At 38.8% G+C, this 19,812-nt stretch overlaps 1 protein-coding gene across 1 annotated transcript in view; it reads right to left on the reverse strand.

Moving 5' to 3' along the window:
- Positions 1-19,812, reverse strand: part of med13a (mediator complex subunit 13a) — a 72,572-nt gene that overhangs the window by 17,298 nt on the left and 35,462 nt on the right. Inside the window, exons 4-10 of the mRNA XM_059539302.1 lie at positions 14,908-15,053; positions 8,841-9,038; positions 8,509-8,703; positions 8,255-8,417; positions 6,184-6,297; positions 3,592-4,320; positions 189-405 (exon numbers count right to left, since the gene is read on the reverse strand). Of these exons, the coding sequence (XP_059395285.1) occupies positions 189-405; positions 3,592-4,320; positions 6,184-6,297; positions 8,255-8,417; positions 8,509-8,703; positions 8,841-9,038; positions 14,908-15,053 (1,762 nt within the window). The remainder of the gene's footprint in view (positions 1-188; positions 406-3,591; positions 4,321-6,183; positions 6,298-8,254; positions 8,418-8,508; positions 8,704-8,840; positions 9,039-14,907; positions 15,054-19,812) is intronic.

Consider the following 19,812-nt stretch of genomic DNA (forward strand, 5'->3'; position numbering starts at 1 on the left):
TGAATTGTAATTGTATTATATTGACAATATTACTGTTTTACTGTATTTTTCATCAAATAAATGTAGCCTCTGTGAGTATAAGAGTGAAAAAAAAAAAACTACTTGACCCCAAACTGTTTATCTCAGTTTATCAATTCATCACAGAGAGTACTGAATTATGGGACATCTCTTGCAAAAAAATGTATCACCTTGTGTTTCTTCCCTGGTTCTCTCTCTCCCCCAGCTTTGTCTTTCTTATCCGAGAAGGTGAACTTAACATCTCCGTCAACAAAAGCATAGGGGTCGACCTCAGGCTCGTGGTCCCCGTCTGTGATGGCTGCAGCCAGGTACTGGTTCTGTCGCTGCAGGTACGTCTGGATCCGTTCATCTGAGACCTTGAGCGGCCTTTTGGAGGCAACCATTAACCTGGACAAAAGAAAAATAGGTCAAACCGCGACTGAATTATAATACACTGCTTGGTACCCTCATACTGCACAGACACAATTAGATCTCCCAGACCAATCAAGTGGGCAATAATTTCATATTAAAAGATCATATCGAGTGAAATTAACACATTCATAGCACAACAGAAAACCTATGCTAGTTGACAATAAATGATAATGCTATTGAAGTTCTAATCAATGTTTCTCAAATCTTTACTTATGTAAAATCCCTCTGTGTTATTTAAATGGTATGTACCAGCCACTGTCCTTTTCACACAGATCGGACCGCTGTAGCTCTGATGGGGGGTGACCGAGGCACTGGCCAGAGATTAAACCCATTTTGAGACCCCAGAGAGCACAGGGATTACACTTGGCCTTAACAGCAGAATAGACACAAGAGGACACCAGCAAAGTGAATACTGGGATTGCACTGCATACCATTACATCTCGCTGTGGCCAACAGAGACAGCTTTCTAAACCACGCTTTCCTAATCTTGGGCAAGTGTAGGCAAACAACGATCGTACAGTGGAAACAATATAGATGCAATGTACAGGAATGTTGTATGTCTAAAATTGCTGAAGGAAACGGCGTTATTTAAAACATCAAATATCTGTGAAGGACCCACACTAAAACAACATTTTCAAAACAGCCATTTTTTGTTTCTAGTGAGGGATTGGGGGCACATATTTTTTAACTTAATATTATCAACAAACATTCTTCCCGGAAGACAAGGGCACGGCTGAGCGATGTGTACACTTCATTTTGTCATAACACTGCTGCTTCATGAATTTATGAGGGGCATAAAGTCGTTGCTTTTCATCCGCAACAGTTTAGAGGAAAGGTTCATACTACATGAAAATTATTCACACAAACGTGTCCAAACATTCTCACACATTGCCAAATATCAAAACGACCAACAAATGTTACCCTTTCAACAGATTCAACAAACGCCATTTCATGTTAATAGATGTGACTATACGAAAAACCAAATGCTTTCTTTTTTTAAAATACAAAGTGGGAAAATGCGATGAATGTGCATTCCTCACAGTATAGGCATGAGAATTTTATTCAGCATGTATTAGCAAAAATATGGAGCTAACTGGATTAAAACAACTTTGAGTCTATTGAAAGCAGTGAGGGTAACCGTTTGTTGAATTACGTTTCTGGAGAAAGCAGATAAGATGTACAGTAGCAGATATTCTTCACACAAGTAAACATGTCACGACTTAGTTGGAGAATGTCATCAAACAGCACTGGCACCAGTGTCAAATGACTGTGCTTTTAAATCAAGGTAACCACATGGGAGGCAAGTTCCCTTGGTGCTTTTCTTGGAAGTCTGAAGGGTTGGTGCATGTTACAAGAGTGTCAAGTGCTGAGCTTGTGTGGATATGAACACAACCTCATTTCACGTTTATTATTTATTGTAGGAAAAAGAAAGACTTTTGACGTCAATCCCATTTTAAAAAAATCAAAAGTGAATGTCATTCAAAACAAAAAACATAAAAAAAAAAGGTTTTAATTTTTATGACAATTGCACTCTCTTATCAGGTTACATACACTACCATTCAAAAGTTAAGGATCAGTAATTTATTTATTTATTTATTTTTTTGAAGAAATAAATTTTGTCAGCAAGTATGTTTTACATTGATCAAAAGTGACATTAAATACATTTATCATGTTACAAAAATATTTTCTTTTAAAATTCCAATTTATTAAAGAGTCAGGAAAAAAAAAGTTCCCACAAAAATATTAAGCAGCACAACAGTTTTCAAAATTATACAATTTCTTTTTCTTGAGCACCAAATCCGCATGTGCATATTATAATAATTTCTTAAGGAACATGTGACACTGAAGCCGGGCATAATAGCTGCAGAATATGTATCAGTGCCAAATGCCAACACCGGAATAAAATCAAATTTTAAAATATATAAAAATATAATATTTGACAATATTACTGCTTTAACTCTAGTTTTGATCAAATAAATGCAGCCTTGGTGAACATGGCATACTTCATTAAAAAAACTAAAATCTTACCAACTCCAAACTTTTGAACATTAGTGTGCGTTATATATGCTAAGCAGAAACCCCTTCATCTTACAGAGAGTAAAGAATAGTAGTATCCTAAAGTCTCTTTCGTGTATAAATCCTTAAGGTCCACAAGCTGTTGTTTAAAGGTATATCATGTCCATTTCTAGTCTAAATCCTCACTTAAACATGAGTGTTTGTATGGACGTATAAGATGGACCCATTAATCTCCCAGTTCACAACAGTGCTGGGCCTGCACATTAGTGAAGTGTGATGTCAAAAGGGTGCATCACGAGAGATTAACATGGTGTGTGCACTAAGAGAAAGAACGTTCGACACAGAACAAGAGTGTGTTTATATGTGTGTGTGTGTGTGTGTGTGTGTGTGTGTTTGAGTGAGTGGTGCATGAGGCTACATCACAGCTATTTCAAAACACGGCTCACAAACAGACAGGGACGTTTGCAGTTCAGTACTGGGGACTCTCACTAACAAACTCTGGCTGCTGGAAATAAAAAGCTGTGAACGGAGGGGATTAACGGGGTCCACAGGGTGGTCCCGTTCTCACTTTAGGATCACAGTCACTTAAGCCATTATAACACAACACAAATGCACAATGCAATCCTCCTGGCTGTTTACAGGTTATGGGGAGCTCTAAATCCTAAAGATATGTACTTTCAGTTCACTGCATTATTTGAGACTTCAGGGAGGTTTTAAAAGAGAATGGAAACAAAATATGTCTTAAAGGGAACATATATGGAAGAAAACAGGATTACGGTCCTCGCCCCCGTTTCCTTTGAAAACACTGCAGCCAAAAATCAAAGATTGCAAAAGGTCTCTCCCAATCAAAAAGCTCATTTAAACTAGCCTGCAAAAATGGGTTGTTCAGAAACCAGTTTATCAGATCAATGAGTATGACGACCCAAATTTGCATATCAACATCTGTTTGGAATTCAGTAAACTGGTCCACCCTGTTGGACAATATCTAATCATAATGGATAATTTACATATAGTTGTCTGTTTATTCAATCCATGAAATGATAGAGGGAAGCGTTTTCTCTATTATATTTGCTTGGTGGCTTAGAAATGTACTTTCAAGTGTGCGCATGAAATTGTGTGTTGTATGAAAATATATGTGATACTCACTCAGTAACAGACATAATCCCTTCAGCTCCGATTGACGCCTCCTCTCTGAGTTTATCTCCCGGTAGTGACGGCGTGGGAAACTCTGCATCTTTCCTACGGGGCAGGTTGAAGAATCTCCATGGCACGTGGCTCCCATCGTCATCCAGGTTTACTGCTGCACTGATGTACGGAGTGGGCTCCAGGGGCTCGGGGTACGCAGGGGGAAAAGGTTGGGTGAGGGGCTCCAAACGGGCATCATCTGGGCCCTTTTGGGGCAGGAGGCATGGCTCTGAGGAAGGAGGGTAAAAATGTTGGCTGTGTGGTGTGGAGGGGTTTTTAATGGTGTCTGAGGCTTCCTCGCCACGTTCGCAAGGGTGAGGGCTCAGCGGCGGTGGCTGAGGAGAGCCGACCATCTCTGTCTGGCCACTGTTGGCCACAGTAGCTCCGCCCCCGCTGTGCAGTTGTGGAGGTTTTGTGCCAGAGCTCACATCAGATGGGCGAAGCCCAGAAAACCTTCCACCCTCTTGGCCTCTAAGAGCCAAGTGCTGACCCGCAGAAGTGTCGGTTTCCATTGAAACATCTTCACAGACTGAGTTGCGATGGTGAAAGGGCGTCTGCGGCCGTTTCTGCTGCTTGTCACCTTTTTCGGGCTTCTCCCCAGCTTTGTGCTTGATGGGCTGCTGCTGCGTCTGACCAGCGGTGGGCGGCTGACCAGGCGTGCTGCTTGCTCTCTGCTTCAGGGTTTTGTGCCTGATAAGATAAAGAAATATTTTAAGACAACGGACACGTGATGAATTATGAACTGATGACATCATTAACAAGAAGCACTATTACCAGAAATCATGTTTTTTATTCATTTCTTTTCACTCTGAGAGTTCACAAAATTTATTTTCAGATTTAATAGGCCCTTGAGACTTGTAACAGAGAAATGTAACAGTTTCTTAATTAGCTCATTATTTAGAATTTCCTAACTATTATTGGATCTGTGAAAAAACACTGAGTAAAGATTCTCTGCTTGTCGAGTCTAAGGACAGGTTTAAGAAACCACCCTTTTAACAACAAGCACTCCACTCCTATCAGAGACTGTCTGACCTGATAACGTATGTCCACGCTTTCTCAGAGATATGTAAAGCCCAGCAGCTGCCAGAGATTCCCTGTGGGTTTCCTTGTACAGTGTCTCTCGTTTAATTCTTGAGAGGCAGTCACCATCTCAAGCTTTACAGTATCTCAACACACAAGCCTGTAGCTACAAACGAAAGCTTTAAATACACTGCTTTCATCCATCCCTTTAAAATGCAAGCCTTTCACAACAACTCGTCACAAAGCCAGAAAAAAATCAGTCCCCTTCAGATATTTTAGAGTGTTTTACATGTATGCATGTTAGTATTTGAAAGAGTCTAAAGCGTGTAGTTCACGTGTAGTGTGAGGAGTTTGGGTAATTTAGCCTGCCTATGTAAACAAAGAATCCAAAGGCTACTCTTAGGTTGGAACTGAGATGGTGTGAATATTTAGACCTATGTGACAGTTTAGAGTCAATAAGATATATAGTACATACATAGAGCAGTAGATTTATATAGAAACATAAGTATACCTACACAAACTGACAAATTTAAACAAACTGCACAAATTTAAGAGCTAAAAAGAGTTACATCCAGAACACAGGTGAGTCAAGGGTAAAATTATACCCTTTCTTATTCACACAGTCAAAAGCATTTCACATGTACGCAAAACAATAACACACAACTCACACTCACACACAAGCAGAATGCTAAACAAGCAGAAAGGCTTTTAGTCGACGCATGGTTATTTTCACTTCACTGGGGGACTCCGAGTTTCATCACACCTCTCATGCTGGGTCTCTTCCAAAAAACATATTTGGCAAATGACAACAGTCCCATGGTGCCTGGCCTTCTCTTGGCCTAAACTGAACAGCTACTCAATGAAGAAAAAGAGAAGACCGCTAACAGCATGACCACACAGCACTATGTGACATTAGGTCCGAGAACAATAATAATACATACAAACATTAATTAAAAGGTGATATTGCCCTCTTTAATTATGAAACTCATACTCGGAGCTCTGTAATGATGCTTGGTGTCAAAATCTAAATCAAAATTGTATTTTAACTGTTATGCTGCAAAGCCAAGTTGCAATATATTTGACATATGATTTCATTTTTCTTTAAAAGTTTCTAGATACTTCTAAATCTGAATATGAGATGATTACAAGAAAAACTCAACAATGGAGCCACAAAACCATGCAATTACATGCAAGTGGAAGGACCAACTGAGCTGCAAGTCTAGCCTGATACATTATATATAGATATACATCCAACACATGCAGACACTGAATATTAAATTAATTTCTACTCCCTATCAGAGAAGCAAATAAAAGAATCAGAGCAGGACTTATGTCACCATCACTCTGAAATCATTTTTTCCGGTTTTCACAAAAAGTTTATTTAATACTCTGTGACAAATGTACTGCCTGTCATTTTACAGAGTGACAGAGGACACTACAAGAACTGAAAAGTGATTAGTGGCAGCAGCAGCAGCATGGTTAAACAACGACAGCCATGAGAATACAGGACTGAGTGAATGTTCATGTTTGTACCTCGAACACTTGCAGCTTGATCTCTGTGTGGAGTCGACAAAGTCCCAGGTGCCCACTTTCATCAGCGTCGTCTCCTCGCTGGTCCCATTTGAGACTGTGGCAGAGAATTTCCGTCTGCAAAAACACATTGAAAAAAGATTGGAATTAAACTCTCTGAATGGCTTCTAAATCACAAGATCTATGGTACTTTGTTGAGGCTAGTTGTACGTTTTAGTCCAGTAAATATCTCCCAGTGTAAGTTTATTTTTGAAAGTCAAATTCTGTGTACATAGTGCTAAGTTGTGGTTACACAAAAGTTTATAAATATTTTTGACTGCCATTTCAACAATTTTATTGAACGCACATCGACCTCTTTGAGAAAAGACATGTCATTATAGGTAGTACAGTACAGGTAGGATTATCAGCTTAATTAATGAAATGACAAACATTAACAGTATACAGGTGCATCTCAATAAATTAGAATGTTGTGGAAAAGTTCATTTCAGTAATTCAACTCAAATTGTGAAACTTGTGTATTAAATACAATGACTACAGACTGAAGTAGTTGAAGCCTTTGGTTATTTTAATTGTGATGATTTTGGCTCACATTTAACAAAAACCCACCAATTCATCTCAACAAATTAGAATACTTCATAAAACCAATTAAAAAAAAACATTCTAGTGAATTGTTGGCCTTCTGGAAAGTATGTTCATTTACTGTACATGTACTCAATACTTGGTAGGGGCTCCTTTTGCTTTAATTACTGCCTCAGTTCAGCATGGCATGGACGTGATCAGTTTGTGGCCCTGCTGAGGTGGTCTGGAAGCCCAGGATTCTTTGACAGTGGCCTTCAGCTCATCTGCATTTTTTGGTCTCTTGTTTCTCATTTTCCTCTTGACAATATCCCATAGATTCTCTCTGGGGTTCAGGTCTGGTGAGTTTGCTGGCCAGTCAAGCACACCAACACCATGGTCATTTAACAAACTTTTGGTGCTTTTGGCAGTGTGAGCAGGTGCCAAATCATGCTGGAAAATGAAATCAACATCTTCAAAAAGCTGCTCCAAAAATTCTTGGTAAATGGGTGCAGTGACTTTGGTTTTCAAAAAACACAATGGACCAACACCAGCAGATGACATTGCAACCCAAAAATCATCACAGACTGTGGAAACTTACCAATGGACTTCAAGCAACTTGGGCTATGAGCTTCTCTACCCTTCCTCCACACTCTAGGACCTTGGTTTCCAAATAAAATGCAAAACTTGCTCTCATCTGAAAAGAGGACTTTGGAACACTGGGCAACAGTTGGGGGAAGTCTTGGCCTAATGGTTAGAGAGTTTGACTCCTAACACTAAGGTTGTGGGTTCAAGTCTCGGGCCAGCAATACCTTGACTGGGGTGCCCTGCAAGGCACTGAAGCCCCAGGCACTGCAGCATATATGGCTGCCCACTGCTCCGGATGTGTGTTCACGGTGTGCGTGTTCACTGCTGTGTGTGTGCAGTTTGGATGGGTAAAATGCAGAGCATGAATTCTGAGTATGGGTCACCATACTTGGCTGTATGTCACGTCACTTTCTTCTCCTTAGCCCAGGTAAGACGCCTCCGATGTTGTCTGTGGTTCTGGAGTGGCTTAACAAGAGGAATACAACTGTAGCCAAATTCCTTGACACGTCTGTATGCCTTGACCCCAGCTTCTTTGGCAATGAATGTTAGTGGCTCCTTCTGAAGTGGATGTGGTTTGGTCAGCTCCTTGTGAAGGGTGTCAATGATTGTCTTCTGGACAACTGTCAGATCAGCAGTCTTGCCCATGATTGTGTAGCCTAGTGAACCAAACTGAGAGACCATTTTGAAGGCTCAGGAAACCTTTGCAGGTGTTTCGAGTTGATTAGCTGATTGGCATGTCACCATATTCTAATTTGTTGAGATAGTGAATTGGTGGGTTTTTGTTAAATGTTAGCCATAATCACTAATAAAACATTATGTGGCTCAAATATGCTTTGCACCAGTTTTAATAGGGCATTGCTGGTCTATGCTTGATTTATCATGTCTATGAAATGAGATTATCTGATCTCAGATTTACTCTGAGCACACTTACTTGTTCTGAGCTCGGTTGATGTTGCACTCCTGCCAAACGCTCTCAACCACCTGACTTGCCATCCTGCGTGGAATCTTGCCACCGTGATGACTGGTGCTGTCAACACTGAATCCATCCATCGCCACCGGCAGCCGCATCCACTTCTGTGCTGAGTGAGAGTGAACTAGAGAAAGAAAGAAAAGGACAAGAAGTTTGAGAGTGTAACGGAAATGAGAGGGGCATGGGATAGAGTCAAAAGTTTGAGGCGTGTTCACCTGTCTGAGCCTCCTCAGGTGAGGTGGGAGGAGTCAGGGTCACTGAAGAAATTGCGGGGTCACGGTTTGAGGCAGGGACTTGATGGCCATTTGAATAGACAGCTGTGCAGTGCGAGGACCCAGTAGGTGTTACAGTGGGGATGTCTGACTGTGGGACTAACACCAGACATGCAGGATACACCATGCGCACACCACCTGGAGAAACGGCCACACATGAACACCTTATGAATGCACACTTTGGGGGTAAAAAAACAAACATTCAGCAAACATTGCAAAACAATGCAACTGGTTCATTTAGCCTTCTAAGTAAAATATATTTTATTTCAACCCACCAACAAGCACTTCCACTGCTGCCAGGGAGTCATCCTCCCATTCGATGTCCTCCATTTTGTCCTCTGTGCTCTCCTTGGAGGTCGGGCTGATGGGATAGAACTGGTTCCATTCTTCAATGAGCTTCTGTGTCGGAGGGTCGGACAGCTTGAAGGACTGACCGGTCAATGTCCCGTTCAGTCCAAATGGACTAAGAATCACTACAGCGAGAATAAGAAAAGTTAATTTAGTCATACACACTACCTACAGCACAGAACACAAGAGATATTGGGCAGCATTGGCATAAATGTCAAGAATCTGGGACAGAGGCCTGTCACGATTATCTGATCTAATAGAGATTATTTGAGATAATAATGTGCGCTTTTAATCTCAATCACCGACTGCAGTTCAACCAAGGGAATTTTATTATCATTTTGTTATAATTAGTTTCTTTTATTTTTACTCTAACAATATAACAATTATTGTTGTTATTTTTTTTTTACAGTGTTAATGGAAAAAGCTATCACACACAAGAAAAAAAAAAAATTATATATATATATAGAGTTCGGTCAAACTATTAAATCGCATCCAAAATAAAAGCTTTCATTTACATAATATGCGTGTGTACTATGTCTATTTATTATGTATATATTATTACACATACATACAGTATATAGGCCTATTTTGAAAATATTTACATGCATTTAAATGTATATATTTATATAATTTATATTATATATAAATATATTTAATATACAAAGATAAACTTTTTCTGAAATATACACATGCATGTTTGTCTTTAAATACAACAGGACTTGAATTTCGGCGTGGGATTGCACATTATTCATAATTCCCCGCAGTTTCCGAGTTTGTAACGTGCGAAATTCCCGCAAATATTTAAATGTGAAACATGCTGACGACAGATTACGGAATGTATTATTTGTACATGCTTTTGAGTTTTTTTGAGTGCTCAATTCGATGTTCTCAATGTACAATCGAGAAGAAAAAAAATGTAAAGGTTCGTGCCTTATCCTTACACTGTGAACAACAAAAGCAAAAAAGCTATTAAATTGTTAGCTACAAATTAGTTGTATGATATTTAATAAACTCATGATTGTGACAGCACTAGCTGGTACACAAAATGGGTTAGCAAGACTATGTAAAATGCATTGCTGAATAACCATATTGAGTAAATCACCTATCCTAGCATCCTTATTAGTTGTTTACGCATGCAAGTACCGTATTTTCCTGACTATAAGTCGCACTTTTTTTCATAGTTTGGCTGGTCCTGCGACTTATAGTCAGGTGCGACTTATCAAAATTAATTTGACATGGACCGAAAGAAATTCTCTTGGTTCTTCAATTCTCTTGGTTCTTGGTTCTAAATAAATGCGACATAGTCCAGTGCAACTTATATATGTTTTTTTCCTCGTCATGACGTATTTTTGGACTGATGTGACTTATACTTAGGTGCGACTTATAGTCCGAAAAATACGGTACTTGTATTAACATGATAGTAGCTAAAGAACCTACAAAACACAATCAAGTGCCATTTATCTGGAGTTGTAATTGGAAAGTACCCTAAACAGATTCTTACAATGTAGAAAGCCCTGCATATTTAGCAGAAACACATGAAGACTAAAGAGCGTGTAATCAGAACAGGGCCAAAGCAAATGAGTCTATGAAGCGAGGAACGCTGAACAAACACTCCTGCCTGGCTTTCTCTCAACCACTCCCTCCACTTCTGTTCCTCATTAACTGTGGTCTTAAATGACTCCTCCACTGCAGCCGGGTCTCTTTACTTCCTCCTTTCTCTCAGACACTTTCCGAAAGCCTTTCATATCAACACAGCCTCCAGTTACTGCCAAGCAGTGCTCATTCTGAGCCCAGAAACCAACTTAAATAAACAGGTCGTTCAAAAGGAGAGAGACAGAAATAGGGTGAAAAAAGACAAGGAAAGTGTGCAAGACAAGGTGAAGCACAAATGTGGAAGCAACAGCATCAGTTTTCACTCTATTGGTATCTTACCAAAACACTTAATTTTCTCAAGAGTGGCTCTGTTACATGCTGCTTTCATGCCTAAAAAATCAACTAAACACTGAGGTAGGTAGTCACAAATTTTCCCAAGGAAATCTCATTCTGTACTTGTATGTTTCTTTAACTGCCTTGATATATTGATCCACGTATTAGGGGTTAGGAGGAGGAAGGAGCTTCCAGGGAGAAAAAGGAGGAGGGAGCGGAAGAATCCATCCCGTGTCCTTCCATTAGCCGGCTCATTCCATGGCCTTCATCACACAAATCCATAAAAGCCACAATGACAGAGGACACCTCCGTCCATCCGGAAGAGGTATGGGAAGAGGGAATGGGGGAAGGGGGATACTATACAAATGGAAAGGAGGCACGATTTATCTTTAATGGGTTAAGGCGGCTTAAATATAAACGCTCTAACAGAGATCGTTATCCTTGCTTCAAAAAAATAAGCCTCCAAAATGCATTATAAAAAAAAAAAAAAAAAAAAAAAACAAGCTGTAACCAGATGTAATAAAACATACGCGGCTCGGCAGAAACGGCTCTTTTAATATCTGGCAGATCACTGATCGAGCCAAGGTGAGGGCTGGAATTCTTGTCACAACACATCAAAAAAGTCTCTGCTGATAAGCAAAATATTTACAGAAAGCAAGCCCCACGTTGAGCTCTTCAGAGAGGTGGTCAGGCAGAAGATCATAATTTGCATGGCAGGGGAGCTTGAAGCATTGAATCCACTAAAGAGTTATCCAAACGTTGGCTATCATTAGAGAGAGGTCTGCTGCTCTGGTCCGCATTTGATCGGGGGCATCACACAGATATAAAGCCGTTTTCAGACAAACAGGCAAACAGATGTATTCCAATATCACACTGTTCACCTCACATTTATTCTGTCAAGCAATCTGTGCACTACCAGTCTCTCTCCCCCTCTCTCTTCTGCTCGGTTAAGTGAGCTATGAGTTCATTACAGCCCTTTCACTGCTCTTTATGAGGTCATAGTCGCAACACTCGCACACTCACTAATCCAAGACTGTCAGAAACGGTGAGCAGAAGACCAAAGGAGATCGAGAGAGAAAAAGGTCAGCTGGTTCCAATTGACACATCACACATTCCTGATGCACTGCAAAGGTTATTTCCCCATCAAAAGGATGAATTATGTTTTTAAAATGTTAATTCGCAGGAACTGTAAACAATCTCAATTATGCGAAACAATGGAAGATGTGATCTAGTGCACGGCTGTGGATGATGTAGACTGGTCAATACAGCGTACCAGCCAAGCTAAAATGAATGATACTGGATGAAATTCATTCAAAAGTGAGCGACACAAAATAAAAACTAAGGAATATTTCCCACTGACAGTTCTTGGGTGCTTAAGAGCAACTGAGGGCTTTGAAATCCCAGGTACGGTCTTAAAGTCAGCATGAAACGGAAATTGCAATCGTCTTTTCCTCCCTAAAGTGACATAAATCCAAGTAAAATGGCTTTCCAAACAAATAAAGAAGGGGAAAAAAGGAGGGTGGGACTTGATTTTGTCCATTAGGAATTGACTGGACTGTTGTTGTTTGCTAATTGCTGCGATCTCATGTGAGTGACAGACTGCTGGAGGGAAATGTGATTGAGAAAATAATGGTGACTTTGAAAAGGCCTAAAATCTCCTAAAATGCAAGGATTTCCCACCCAGGTACACATCATCAGAAATGGCAAAACGTCTTCCTTAACCCTCTGGGCTTCTTCGTAAATGGGTCACACTTGGCTTCCTCCCGCCCGAAAAAGGGCGAAGCCTTAAAATTGTACTTTACTTTTTCCCAGGATAACCAATCAAATATATTTTTGTTCTATAATGTTTTCTGATTATTATTTAGAATTTTTATGATACTTTGCATTAATTATATAATTTTTATGAGCTATTTTTTCCATTAGAATTAATATATCATTTTTTATTTTATATTTATTTAAAAAAAAATTCAATAAGTGCAGCATTTCACATAGAGTGCCAGCCTAAAAAAAAATAGAGTGCCAGCCTAAAAAAAAAAAATGTTCCAGGAGAAGAACTTTATCTAGTGGCTTTAAAAAATAGCCACTTTTGTGTAATGTCCTGTACCAGCCTGTAGGCTGCCTATAGCTTCCTATATATCCTATATAGAAAGGCTTTTTGATTCCTTTTGTTGTTTTAGATATGATTTCTCTATCTTATTCGTTTTTTTTTTATTTAGATATACATTTAGATATTCTAAAAGATGATTACTTTATTTTTTTAACAAAAATGTTTAGATAAGTATCAGGTTTTGCATTATGATTACCATTAAACTATAGCATTTGGTTTGAAAGGGAACACAGTGTGTGTGTGTGTGTGTGTGTGTGTGTGAGTGAATGTGTGTGTGTGTGTGTGTGTGTGTGTGTGTGTGTGTGTGTGTTGCATTTGAGCGAGAGTCTCTTTTGTATTTTTTATTTATTTATTTTTTGCATATTCTCAAAATTTGCTGTTGCAGTCTTACCAGTCTCTCTCTTTCTCTCTCTCTCTGTGTGTGTGTGTGTGTGTGTGTGTGTGTGTGTGTGTTGCATTTGAGCGAGAGTCTCTTTTGTATTTTTTATTTATTTATTTTTTGCATATTCTCAAAATTTGCTGTTGCAGTCTTACCAGTCTCTCTCTTTCTCTCTCTCTCTCTCTCTCTCTGTGTGTGTGTGTGTGTGTGTGTGTGTGTGTGTGTGTGCATTTGAGCAAGTTTTTTTTTTTTCATTTATTGATTTTATGTGGAATATTCTACAAATTTGCTGTTGCAGTCGCCAGTTTATCTGTGTGTGTGTGTGTGTGTGTGTTTGTGTGCGTGGGTGTGTGTGTGTGTGTGTGTGTGTGTGTGTGTGTGTGTGTGTGGAGGGGGGGTCTTATTTGCACTCTTGATGTTCTAGAGTGTCACCCCTTCATTGCTGTACACTTTTTTTCAGCACAGTTGCTGATCTGTAGCTTGTACCACCAAAAGTTTCTCTGAGTTTTCCTATTTTTTCGTATTTCCCATTCATTTCCTATGTCGGCCGTTTTCAGCGGGAGGAAGCTAAGTGTGACTTTTTTTTTACGACCCTTTAACATATCAGAATAATCTCCTTGATTTTTTTGTGTGTTCATATAGGTAATACAACAAAAGTCACCAAGTTTCATCCCCATCCGATGAAGCAAAAAAATTAAACATTTCAAAACGTTCAAGTTTTCGCCCGTTTTCGGGCGAAGAAGCCCAGACATGACTATCACTAACATCCCTTTGGAAATTCCACTTAACTTTACTATTCGACTTTATGTTGTTATTTTTGTTTTCTTTGCATACAAGAAGTATTTAGTAGCTTCATAAAAATTAAGATGAAACCACCGATTTCAAATGGACCATTTTAACAATGTCCTTATTACCTTTCTGGCCTTGAACGTGTTAGATGTGTGGCTGTCTATGCAGGGACAGAAAGCTCTCAGATTTCATCAAAAATATCTTAATTTGTGTTCCGAAGATGAACAAAGGTCTTACAAGTTCAGAACGACATGATGGTGAGTAACTTATGACATTTTTGGGTGAACTATCCCTTTAATACTTTGTTACAAAAAAAAAAGTCATATACCGGTAGTTTTGTTTCAGTTTAGGCTGGGGTTTGGTTATTATTATTGTATATGTCAATATCAACAGCCATTTAACAAATGATTCTAAACAATATCGGGGCAAAAATGACAAAAAAAAACATTACTGATTACAATTTTTACATGTCTCTGTGCCCTAGTTTAAACATTTTAAAGATTTACAGATGTGCATATACCATTAGTACGTTGAGCACTGCTCATGTTACCGGTAATGAAGAACACTTTCCTCTTCCCCAAGCACCTAAAACAGGAAACGGTCTCTTAACACCATTTTCTTTTCTTTTTTAAGCTAGGACAGGATGCCACTGGGCTTTCCTAATTATGAACCTCATGTTTCTGATCAGAAAGGAAATGCTGGAAAGAGAAAGAGGCAAAGGAGAAACAAAAGAAGGGGACAGAGAGGAAAAAATGATTTTAAAAGCATTAAATAAAAAAGTGTGTTCTATCACCTTGGAATGGGCTGGAGGCCTGCTGCGCCAGTGTCAGGTGCTCCTCGTTCAGGTGGTACACGGGCTGGTGCTGGTTGATCTCCACGCTGGTGCACACATTACTGTCTCCATGCAGGAAGAACGTGAAAGAGCAAGACAGGTGTTCTCTGAGAAAAAGAGATAGCGACAGGTGTTTAAGTTAAACAGTAGCACATGTGCCTCAAAAAGAAAAAGAAAACATGGATTAATCATAAACAGCCAACATACTTTATGAGTCATATAATCAGCGTCACTGAACTCTTGTGAATCATTTAATCACCATCTGATTTGATCATTCAATACCTAAGAAAGAATCTGATTCATTTGTAACTCTAAGAACAGTACTGTCAATATCTCAAACGCGTGAGAAACATCACATGCCATTGAGATGCAAGTGTCTGCTCTTTGACCTCAAGGATTACACTGTGTTTGGGCCTTCTCCTCATGAATATGCATGAGGACCTTTAATATATGTAACAGGACAATAAAACTTATTCTAAATTAGTCACACTCTGGGCTCTGTAAAGCCTGAGCTCTGTGAAAATCAGTCCAAACTACGCCAGCTTTCTAATATGTGCTTAAAATCCTTCGTTCCACGGTGCATTAGAGTTGCTCTGCTGATCTGGAATCATTGCAGGTATTAAAGCATCTTAAAGCAAAACTAGTCCATTGGCAAAATTACTCTCTTGTATTTCCATGAAATGTCATTGCATTAAGCTTCAAAAGGAAACATTTGCGAAATAAAGGCAAGTCCCTGAATGAATTAATTACACTTATAATTACAATTTCCACATTTACTATTGCTCATACTTAAGGTTAGACATCTGAACAAGCCCCCTAAACCCAAGTATTAAACTTCATATCACACAAAGTTTGTTCAAATATGTGGTTTGTTAAGAAGTATGCTATTAATTTTCTAAGCAATTAGACTTTATCCCTGAACATGTTAAAATGACAACAACTTGCACTGAAGGAGGAAAGCACACTATCTATTCTTATCTAGGGATAAGAATAACAAAGACTTGCTTTTCTGACTATAGCAGACACTCATAACACCTTAGCAACTACCACAACACTTACTCTGAATATGCATCACTGGCCATTGTGCAGTACAATGTTATTTGCTCCAACTCATTTATAATGATGGTCATAAACCCAAAGAAAGTCTCTCCAAAAACAAAGTATAGGCAGCATGCCATCAGTATGGAAACTAGCCAAACATCTGCATTTAGAGTGAGAACCATAAACGAGGTTCAGCCACTAACCCACAGAGACAGACACTGATTTGCAACTACGTCACATCTAAACCGAGTGAACACACCACACTGACCCCTTGGATTTCTACAGCTCTCTGACTTTGCTAGGGCCTAATGTTTTACAGTAGACTGCCCCCTGTAGAGGTAGTATTGCAACTGCGGTCTAATGCCATTGCTTTCAGTCACAGACCTGTCTTAAACTTTCTCAACAACAACACACACAAAAGGAGGCTCTCTGGGCGAGCTAAATTCTGCTGCACCATCACATTTGATCACATGGTCTACACACACACTGAGCTCAATAACAGCATGCTCCTGAATTTCTCTATTCAGCGGCAGATAGAGCAATCAGTGTGTGCTACACTGACCAACCCCAAAACAAAAACATGACATTCATGAGTTCATGATAAACCAGGATCCACAATTAACACTCACCAAATAAAACAATATACTAAAAAGAGAAAGTAAAAAGAGCAAAACTTATCACAAATTGTGCAACTTGTGACACCTTATCCCTGCGCAACTCATCATCACAAAGTTACCAAAGATGAATTCAATGTCATCTTCAGCTGTGCTGTTTGTCACATATAAGCAAAGACAAATATAGCATAATAAAAATACTTAAACATACACTATTATTAAAAAGATTAGGTTCTGTATATTTTAAGAAATTAACACTCCTTTTCAGTAGAGTTAATAAATTGGTGAAAATAGACAAAGACTGTTACACAAGATTCATGTTTCAAATAAATGCTGTTCTTTTGAACTTTTCAATAATAAATACCTTAAATCATCATTTAAAATGATTTAAATTTTAAATGATTTTAATTTTAAAAATTTAAAATCATTTAAAAGGTTTCCACAAAATATTAAGCACAACTAATTTCAACATTGATAAGAAATGTTTTCTGAGCAGTTAATTAGCATACTAAAATGATTTCTGAAGGATCATGACACTGAAGACTGGAGTAAAGACTTTTAAACGGTACTGTATTTCTAACAAATGCAACTGCAAAACGGTTTTATGCTCCCCGCACTACTAAACAGAGGGCCAAAAGTAGAGCTCTGGACATCTCTACTCCTGAAGACACAAGCTAATCCATTGCATTTCCAGCTAAAAAGATAGAAAAGAAAGGTCAAGAGGTCACAAATGGGTAACATGAACCTATTTGGAAGGTTTATAGGGAAAAAAGACCAGACTAAAGAAAAAGAGCATTAACAAAATTAAAAACAGCTTGTGGTGAGAAAAACCTCATGAGAAAGTAAGAGAAAAAGCGAGGTTACATTCTACAGCTGTTGTATTGGGCTGTTACTGACTTCCTGAAAGCAGTGGCTCTGGTCAGGGCGTTGCAAACCCCTACTACAAACCCACAAACACACCTCACATCTCAACTCAACGACTTTAGACACACAGCACACCCAGGCACACAAAACAGGTGGTGTCTGTGGCCCCTTGGCAGAGTTGTCTGAAAAGCATCCAAAATACTTTACATCTAATTGTCTTGCTTTTAACTGTCTTGTCATGTTGAGCGCTCAAAGAGCTACTGGAAGAATCCCGCTTTAGTCTTATGAGTGTGTTATGTGGTGTTATGAAAACTAGGAAAAAAGCTATAATAAATCAATTTGTAAATTTCACTTCAAATTAAACCAGAAAATCAACGCTAATTCAAATTTTAACAAATACTGTAATGGTATATAAATAACACAAAAAAAATGGCCGTTTGTTAATGTTAAACGATCAATTATGTGGTAACAGTCAGGACAAACATCAGAAATTCTGTCATTTATTCTTCACGTCATTTTTACTTTTGAGCGAACTACCCCTTTAACACACCACATGGGTTTTAAACCACATGACAAACTGTCCGTCTTCCATCACCTGACCAATAGCAGCAGCTAGATCAGGTGGTCAACTGTAGAACATGCCGTTACACACCCTCTCTCTCCAAACCAAAGCCCTGGAAGACGTCAGCCAAAGTACTGAAGTGCATTACTAACAGCAGCATGTTTACCACAAATAGAGAACTGAGACTATCCGAAATACCTTTAAATTAAAGCAGTCGACCACAGAGTAACGGCAGTTAACACACACAAACATACACGGTTTACTGCATCCATCAAAAGATTCTCCAAACAAAGCCTTTATACACACAGAAGAGGACATCCTCTCACTCAATTATAAAGCGTGGCCTTTAAACCAAGCGCTTAGAGTCAATAAGAGAACTTAAAAAGCCTCTAGACTCGATGACTAGAGCTCGTATTCTGCGTGCTTTAGCTGTTTGCCTCGTCATAACAGCTGAACAAACCCGGCGAGACTTTTCTCAAACAAAACGTTTGTTAGTCAACAGTCACTTATGCTAATTAATTGTTTATTGATCTTATATAAAAGGCTTTCACTAAATACAAAGCCAACGTTTGAACTAAAAGAGGACCTGATTGGCTGCAAGCCTTGGAGACTCTCAATCTTTACAAAGATTATCACAACAGCTGCACATGGATAGGTTTTGAACACTTTATAAGAAATTAGTTTTTAAAACTAATAAACAAAAAAAACAATCAATACTGACACTTCCTAATACCTATTTGGCTTTTAAAGTTGTAATTTCTGAGCCACAAAAATTTGACAGCTAGACTGAATTTTCTTTCTTTTTGCATTCAAGTGGATGTAGATTTACTCTATAATGATCTCTGAGCCAACACTCCCCTCTAAAGCAGTCCATTCCACTCTGACTTTCTCAATGCACCACCCATAAATTTTCAACCTCGAAATTAAACTTTACAGGAAAAAAGGACTATTTTAATCAACATTCATTTTGAAAATAAGGGGAGGTGCCAGACCGGAGACCCTGGAACATCGCCACGGATTGTAAATCTATCCACAAAGGACACTCTGCACAAACACACTCCCTTAAAGCAAAGACAGGAACTTCAGTCAAGGCCAGAGTGTAGTGAACATCTGAGGAGGAGACGAAACCATGCGAGAGAAACTGATCAAATTGGAGAAAGGGAGTTGACACTTTAGCATTGACCAAAATCTATAATCAGTGTATAGTGTGTGTGTTCATGAGTGGGGAACAGGAATGGGAAGTGAGAGAGTAGGAGTTCTGGAATGTCAGGAATCTCACATAAGTCTGAGCTCAGAAAGCAGAGGAGAGGAGCTATATTTACACCAGCCCAGATTTACTATAGCGTGAGTTTATCTGAACCAGTCCAGAAATGATGGGTAGAAAAATGGTTATTAGACAATAAATGATATAATCTGGACATGCCTCTGAAGTTTCAGCATGAATCAATTCTGCACACACACATGCTGGATCTACTGTTTGTTTCCCATCCAAACTGCAATGATGTAGAAAAGTCCCCGTTTTACTACATTTAAAGTATTTAAACATTTGAGAAACAAAGCACCAAACTCTGACTAGAATGACATCATGAATTGAAAATTCATCCTATTTTCTAAATGCTAGATGTTATTGTGAATGATTCATCCATCCATATTTATTATTTAAAGTTTGAAATTTTTCATAAAAATTAACAACTCTCTGGTGACAGGTAGTCCACATAAACTTAGTCTAGAAAACAACAAGAAAAAAATGGTAACACTTCAGTATATGGACCGATTCACACTACT

This window comes from Carassius carassius, chromosome 45 (assembly GCF_963082965.1).
Source record: "Carassius carassius chromosome 45, fCarCar2.1, whole genome shotgun sequence".
Lineage (NCBI taxonomy): Eukaryota > Metazoa > Chordata > Actinopteri > Cypriniformes > Cyprinidae > Carassius > Carassius carassius.